Source organism: Actinia tenebrosa, unplaced genomic scaffold (genome assembly GCF_029948245.1).
Source record: "Actinia tenebrosa isolate PJP-AT-01 unplaced genomic scaffold, QUT_ActTen_1.0 PGA_scaffold3__52_contigs__length_22856419, whole genome shotgun sequence".
Lineage (NCBI taxonomy): Eukaryota > Metazoa > Cnidaria > Anthozoa > Actiniaria > Actiniidae > Actinia > Actinia tenebrosa.
The window spans coordinates 5762080-5770079 of NW_028292580.1; the positions used below are offsets into that span (position 1 = coordinate 5762080).

Genomic DNA, 8000 nt, shown 5'->3' on the forward strand with positions numbered 1-8000 from the left:
CTCGTTTTTTGACTCGTTTGGTATGTCACGCGAACGTGACGCAATGTCTTTATCTCTTTTTATTCTTTATCTCTTTTATTCTCATTTCCACGCGATATCTCGACATGGACCATTTGCCCAGCACATCGCTCCTCTTTGGGATTGGCTGGCGAAGGGGAGCCAATAGATGCCTAGTTCCACCAGGAATATCATTACATGCATCAAAAGGAAAAGCAAGAAAAGCGGACCGTGGCATAGGCAAAACCGAGTCCAAAGCCATATTACAACAGACGGGTGTATTCGTCCCAGTGGGTTCTGGTAAGTGTGCTTTTCAGTCACATTCCATTATTTTGCTTTTTTTCGATTCAGGTCACACAGTTTGAACCTCTGTGTGGTTTTATTATAATCAACGAGCCAAGTCCAAAATTGTGTAATCAGTATAGAACTGTCATTGATACGCGACAACTGCTTTCAGACGGATAAACATTTTTAGATAGTCCGGTCAAACAAGGTATTGCCATTATATTATCTAAACTAGATAATTTAATTATCAGATTCATAATTAGATGATGATGCATTTTCACCTCTCGCAAGTTTACTTCAAGTGGTGTCCGCTTATGTGAGGTACAAAAACCAGGGGCGTAGCCAGGATTTTCCAGGAGAGGGGGGGGGGGGGGGGGTGGGGGCGGCGATTGCAAAATGTGTAAAAATCCGTCATCTCTAAATGTGTAACAATTTGTCATTTTGTTTGAACGCCGAACCAAAAACGACAACGGGATACGTTTTCCGTTTTACTTTTACAAAATGATACAGATAAGACCGGCATTACTTTTATGTATGCCCTTTCATCATTATCATTATTATTGTTTCTTTATTTATAAGGTATATGTCGTGACTGTAGGCCCGTTATGACCCAACTTGATGATTCTGAGAAGCATCCAAGTACTCCAAGTACAAGTATTGCAGAAATCACCGAAGGGATTGATAACATAACCTTGGTAAGTCAAAATCTATATAGGCTCTAATATGTGATGTTTTCTCACAAATGATAGCTCTTTAGCGGCACTCGACGAAATAATGGATTTGGTCATCATACGTCCACTTGGCAAATGTTGGGCAAATATGGTGCTCTATATTTGCCCATACATTTGCCTATGCAGGCAAAGGTCGGGGTAAATTTCTAATAAATTTGCCATTGCTTTGCCATACATCTGAACACATGGGTAAATATGTTATATATTTGCCCTTAGTTTAGACGCATTTACCCAGTGGGGATATATGATAACCGTTTTTGCCCTATATTTGCCCTATTGTCAAATGAAGGGCACATATGAAATCAACTTTGCACTAGGCTTTGCCCCATATTTACCTGGGGAGCAAATACAATACCCCAAACTGAGTATATCCGATGTGAGGTTTCCGTTTCAATGCATTGCAATCAAAACATTTCAAAACAAATCGATAATTTTTCAACTGAATTATGATGGATGTTGGCTTGTTTTTACGACTTACAAGGGGGGGTGCATGCAGGTCCATCTCAGTCATATGTGTCAATTTTTTCTCCTAACGCATGACATCAATGTTGCGACCACATTAAGTCAATCATTGTTTTGCTTTGATGTCATGAAAGTGAGGTTATATGTGTTGATACACACAGGAAAAAACGCGGAAATGTTGAGGTAAAATTGTTTCATAAGCTTTAAAGAGATATTCTGTATAGTCATCATCAAGAACATCAATGGATCGAGGTGAAAAACATGAGTATGCATTCATATTGCTCCACTCTAAGCAACGTAGTACTTGACCAACTGAAAGATTAAGTGTTGATGGTATTGATGGGATGCTTTCGCCAAGTGTTCCTACTTGTTGTGCCTCCTGAAGAAGTTGAAATACTGGTTGGGAAGTTTCTCGAAATCTCTCTGGTAAAGGGATATCTCTTAGTTCATGCTTTTGGAGAAATTTTCTCATGATTTGTATTTCAACAGATCTATTGTTAGTTCGAAACGCTCCTAAAATCCCATTGAAACGTTCGAAGCTGAAAAGCCAAAATGAATATACAGGCCCGTAATCTAAAATACATTGTTTGAGGTGCAGGTGTAGATGCATGTTTGGCGTAACACGTTCCTTTCCATATCTTTTTTCAAACGATTTACAAAATTCCACTAGGTAATCATGTCCTTCTTGTAGCTCTTCAGTTGTAATAAGTGGAGAGCAAAGGTGAAAGCAGGACAATACGAATAACCTCCACAGCTCCAAATCATCTGTTGGAACGATATTCCAAATGCAGAATACAGAATACAAGAGAGTCCATGTTTTCCACTGATCAGCAGTAAATCCTCCAAACGATGTTGATATCTTTTTCGGGAGACGCCCAATAAATGATGGTGCTTTGACGTCATCTACCTTTTCCTGGATTTTATTCAAATTTTCTTTAGAAATAATTGGCGTTTCAGCGTTTAGCCATACATTTTTCATTAAATGTTTTGCTGTCCCTAAAAACAAATTGTGCATAGGATCGACAACATGGTAACGAGTACAATCGAAGTAAGGCAACTGTAAGAGTTCAGAATATCTTGTTCCAGTGGAAGTTTCAATTTGGTTTCGTTCATCAGCGGTTGTTGCATTGAGTATTTTCTGAGCCTCTCTTCGATGCTCTTCATTTGTCCTTGGTGTATCGTCATCTTCGAAACCTGAAAAATCCATGCTACTAAAATCTCCGGGAAAAAATCTTGTGCACTTTGAGCACCCTCGGTGAGCAGTACATCCTTAGAAACCGCAAACTTTTCTTAGTGCAGGAATGTCACAAGCAATACAAAGGAGGGCAGCTCGAAAACATCTTGCTGTTCTACTCCCATGAGGCTGAACTTGGATGCCTTCGTGCCACAATAAGTTCAATTCGGCTACAAGTGGTTGTAAGTACGTATTGATATTCAATTTGGGCTCGTGTGGACCAGGTATTACCCCAACTATTATTACGTTTTCCTCTTTGTACCTTTCTTTTCTCGGAAGATTTAGGAGGACCATATATATGACTCCAACGCTATAGACACTGTGCTTAAAAGGCTGAAACCAGTCAACATTCAGCATGAAAGCATAATTATTAGGCTGGGCAAGGAAAGGAGTGCCGTTAAAATATTGCCAATCTTTCCACACTTGGCCATCGTAAATATCAACTAAAATATCGTCCGGTACATTCCGATTTCTCCAAATCTCACATTTTTGTACAAAGTCTGGTCGCTTAATAAAGTGAGTTAGAGTTTCTCTGGTGCTTTTATAACAATAAACTTTATGTGGGTACAATTTCGTCTGTCCATTTTTCAAACGAATTTCCTTAAGCAATTCCGCTCCACAAGGCGTGCGGCGAAACAATTGACGGTGATTCGGAAAAGCAATGTGAGAACATGGTTTAGCAATGACACGCCCGTATCTTGTTGTAATGCAGTCTTGAAAACGGTATAGGGTGTCGCATTTCGGACAAACAACATACTTTGAATGCTTATCTTTAAAAGAAAGATAAATTTTCAAGAGTTTGAAGGAGCTCGGGAAAACCAATACTGCGGTTGGGAAAATGATTGGCGAAAGCTCACACAAAACCTGAAAAATCGCTTTAAAAAAGGCGAGGAGAATATCAATGCCTCGATCTGGTACAGAAAAGTATGCAGACCAAAAGCACACAAACAAGGCAATCCAGTTAATAAGGGTCACTCGGGAACTTGCTTCGACAGCAACGCTTATTTCTGCACTAGATTGTTCAAAATCTCTTTCTAGGTCTTCGATATCAATATTCCAAGTTTCAACCAATCTCCTTCTTTCATTTCCTCTTATCTCTTCATGTTCAGATTCACTGTCCGACTTGTCATCCCAAAACACTTGATCTTCTTCCTCAAAGTTATTTATTCCGTCTCCTTTAAACATAAGCAAATACGATGTATTTTATTCATTCGGCATTGTATAACTGCAACATAGTATAAGATAAAGTCTGAAACCATTATAATACTAGAAAAAAAAATGTCAGTAAAAAAAACCTCATGGGCTAAGGGACCGGTCATTATTTAAGTTGGGGGGGGGGGGGGGGGGGGGGGGGCTGAAATTTTTGCTAGTGAAAAATGGGGGGTCTTGAAATTTAAATATGACTTTTTTACTACAATCCATGGGGGGTCAGCAAAACAACAATTTATAATTCGTGAAAGAAAAATGATAAATCGAAAATAAAAAACCCAAGAGACATATTAAATAAATTACTTATAATTGTACTTCTCGAACTTGACAAACATGTTTTGCCGGATACCATGCTATCTCAGGATGACCACAGTCATGAATTGATTTGGAGACGAAAATGTACAGCAATATCCATTTGAACATAGTAAATTCTTTTTGGCGTTTTAAATGAGTTATCTCTAGCTATGATTTTATAAACTCTTTGAATGAACCTTTCTGAATGAACACTGAGGTTTTAATGGCAACCATAAGCCGATTACTTAATAATGCACCCTTCTTAAAAGTAACGGTGAAAACGAGGCTAAGACAGAAATAGAAAAGAATCATTTGTACCTCTAACTTAATCTCGCTTCAATAACACTAATGCTTGGTAGTAAATCCAATAGGGGAGCTAGATCATGTGCAAATCAGCCGCTTGTTAAAGATTCAGTCTTTTATCTGTGCAGTTTGACTTTAACATTTAAAGATTATATAATCTAATCATCAAATAAACGTATAACATCAATACCTTTTTGTGAAGTAGCTGGTAAGAATTCGTCACTTGATGGTTGGTTTGTATTTGGCACATCAGAGGAGTCTTGATCAGTTTGTTCCAAAACGTTTATCTCGCTGTAGTCATTAGAAGAAGTGTCGTTCTGGCCGTCAATCTCGTGAGTGAAAATACTATCATTTGAATCTTCGTCGTCATTCCGCTGTAATTGCCATTGATTTGTTAAAAGATCATAAAATTCTTCTTTGTGACGGCAAAATACTCTGTAATGTAGATCTTCGTTACAATGAAAGCAATGATAACGCTTTGACATCGCAGAAGACATTTTGTTTTCCAGAACTATATAATTAAAAAGACGGTGTGTATCATTGGGATAATTACTCAAAATCCAAGCATTTTGAATGGCTAACAGCCATATTCCAGCGTAATAAAGTTCCACGTCCATCAACCACATGCCATTGGACAAAAGCACCCCGGATCTTTATTACCGCGCCCTTTTCCTTAGAGCTGTCACTGTTGGCGGCAGATAATGGTACGATGGTTTTAGAGCTAGAAGCTAATCAACTTTATTGCAATGATATTTCGTGAATCTAGGCTTTAGAAAAAATTTCATAACTTTATAAAATGGAGCAAAGAGCTTTAAGATAATAGATATATTACTTAACATGAATCCTGGATACAACTTCAGCATTTTTATAAGACAGTTATTCCTTTTTTTATTATTAGACTTCATTATATGAACGTATATGTCATCACAAGTCACGTGATACGCCGTGATAGATAGGGGGTAGATTTGTTCAGTGGATGTACTTATTCGTTCATTCGCCTTTTGGTCACAAACAGGTAACAAACTCTGTCGGTCATCTAGTTTCCCGCACATTCTATATCTTTGGTTATAAATTGCGTTCATTCGTCGCGATCAAAAAATGGGAAGAACATCTACATCTTTACCAGGACGCCCAATGCCAATCCATTCTGTTACTGCAACTACCAGTACAAGCAGTACGAGTAGACATACTGAAAATGGCGCCAATTCTCAAAGGCTTAATATACTTATTCCCTCTGTCCCTGGTGGTAACGAGGATGTGCTAAGAGAACACAGAAATCGCCTATTGCAAGCAACAAGCGAGAATGAGAACGTTGACCCCGACAGCGAAAAAGAAAAAATTTCTTCAAATTTCGCAACGATTATAAAACAGTTTAAAGAACTGCAAGAACAAAACCGCCAAATACTAGCGGCCTTAAAAGAAAGCCAGCAGAACAAGGACAACAGCAAGACCAAGATTACTGTCTCAAAGGCTGTTGCAGTAAGTAAAGTGGCAATATTTAAAAAAGCAAGCTATTTTTATTCATAATTTTACTGGGAATTCTTGGCGCGAAGAGTAGTTGGTATAATTATGCAGCGGTATAATTTATGCAATGCTAAAATTGGCGGGAAACCCGCCATGGTAGTGGTTAATGCTACCAAACTTTACTATTGATTTCCAATAACAAGACACTGAATGATAATGATAATTTCCTTTTTTGTAAAGGAATTGATTTGATTTCGATTTTTTCCCCAATATTATACAATCACAGCCATAAAAATAATGAAAACATTATTACTATGTCTAAGAATAACTTAAGGTACATCTTATGATTTTAATGAATTATATTATGTTATTACAGTCTGAAGTACGCTTGGTAGCAAAGAAATTACGGGACAGGGAAGAAAACCCTCTTATATGGGATTTTACTAAAGCGTAAGTATGAAAATTTAATAAAAGATGATCTTGTCTGAATCATCCAGTTTCTCCACTTACCACTCAAATATGGCATTTCCTAATTAGTTTCAGAGATGACGTCAACGAACAGATTAATAACGCAATAAGGGATAGAGTTCTGAATGTTCATAAGGATGTCTCTGCCGTCGAGTTAGAAGGTATTTACGTATTTTATATTACGAAGTGCGAAAGGCCTTATGCACCTATCAAAGTTAACCTGGGGGGGAGGGGTGAGGACAAAGGGTGGTGGTGGTCGGGGGGAGGGGGTAACGAAATCCTTTTAGAAATATTCAAATGCCGAAGGGAGGGGAAGCAGTTTGAAATAAAATAACATGGGAAACAAAAACAAAAAAAAAAAAAAAAAAAGCGAAACAAAACAAAACAAAGCAAAAACAAATGGATGCTAAAGGAGTAATTGTCGGCCAAATGCCAAAATTTCTAACAAATTTTGTCTTAAGTTTTAATATATGGGTACTTGATATAATTTCAGCTGCCCTTAAAAGTCACTTTCTGACGAGAAGAAAGAGAAACAAAAGAGAGCGTTCAGGGGCCCTTGGAAGGCATCAAAAGATGCAGCGGAAAACACAAAGAAAACAAAATGTGAGTAAACTGAATTTGCAACGATTATGACTTTGTTTAATAAGAAACTTTGACTGACGGTGTTTTTTTTTTCTTTTTTCTTTTAGCTCCTAAAATCCAGATCCAAGGCAGCGGACTTGTCAACTTCGCTATCACCAGGGGACAAAGAGAAAGTCAAGGCAATTATGAAACTGGAGTATATGTCATCAGAGGAGTCGATGTCAGAGGCGGATGACCAGGCTGATGACGATACAGCGGACAGTGGCTCTGATAACGAAGGGGGCCCTACTAAGCAGAGTAAAGTTTTAATAAAACACCCTCTGCCATGGAGAAGCCCCCTAGCTAACCAGTTCATGGAAAGCATGGACCGAAAGGCAAAAAGGAGGCTGTCAGAGCGCAGTCTCACCATGCTTTTGAAGCGGAAAATCGGGGAGCCGTCAAGACGCCCAAGGCCATCTGGAGGTCCCGAATGGGCATTGAGAGCCTAACGGTTTTTATCAAATCAAGGGCACTGGGACACCGAACGTGGTTGGGGTTTCTACGAGTTTTCTGAATTAAATCTTGTGTCACTTTTTCTCCGTTCCTTTGGCCTGATTTCTAGGGTTTTCGTTCTTCTTTCGATTACTTGAACGTTATACTCGTTTACTTGAAGAAATCCAAAGGTCAAACGGTATAGCAGCGGCTATTTAAGCCTATTGACCTTTGGATGGATTTCTTCAAGTAAACAAGTATAATGTTCAAATAATCGAAAGAAGAAGGAAAACCCTAGAAATCAGGCCAAAGGAACGGAGGAACAGTGACACAAGATTTAATTCATAAAACTCGTAGAAACCCAACCACGTTCGGTGTCCTTAATTAAATTTTTGCAGTTATAAATGAAGTGTACTACTACAGAATATCTAAAAAGAATCGTACATAAGCCACAGATCGATTGACAACTAAATATTATGATCTTCTTTCACAAATTCTGT

At 38.3% G+C, this 8000-nt stretch overlaps 1 protein-coding gene across 1 annotated transcript; it reads left to right on the plus strand.

Moving 5' to 3' along the window:
• The first annotated feature begins 104 nt into the window (after positions 1 to 104).
• Positions 105 to 7517, plus strand: LOC116286921 (uncharacterized). Its single transcript, XM_089035814.1, has 8 exons — positions 105 to 297; positions 862 to 977; positions 1032 to 1084; positions 5841 to 5994; positions 6356 to 6429; positions 6517 to 6608; positions 6941 to 7050; positions 7137 to 7517. Exons 1-8 carry the CDS (start codon positions 105 to 107, stop codon positions 7515 to 7517), a joined length of 1173 nt encoding a protein of 390 aa, XP_088891940.1.
• The last annotated feature ends 483 nt before the right edge of the window (positions 7518 to 8000 follow it).

Coding starts and splice junctions, on each gene's coding strand:
- LOC116286921 (XM_089035814.1), top strand. CDS start 105: ATGGACCATTTGCCCAGCACATCGCTCCTCTTTGGGATTGGCTGGCGA. Junction 298..861: donor ATTCGTCCCAGTGGGTTCTG/GTAAGTGTGCTT, acceptor TTTATTTATAAG/GTATATGTCGTGACTGTAGG. Junction 6,430..6,516: donor ATATGGGATTTTACTAAAGC/GTAAGTATGAAA, acceptor TTTCCTAATTAG/TTTCAGAGATGACGTCAACG.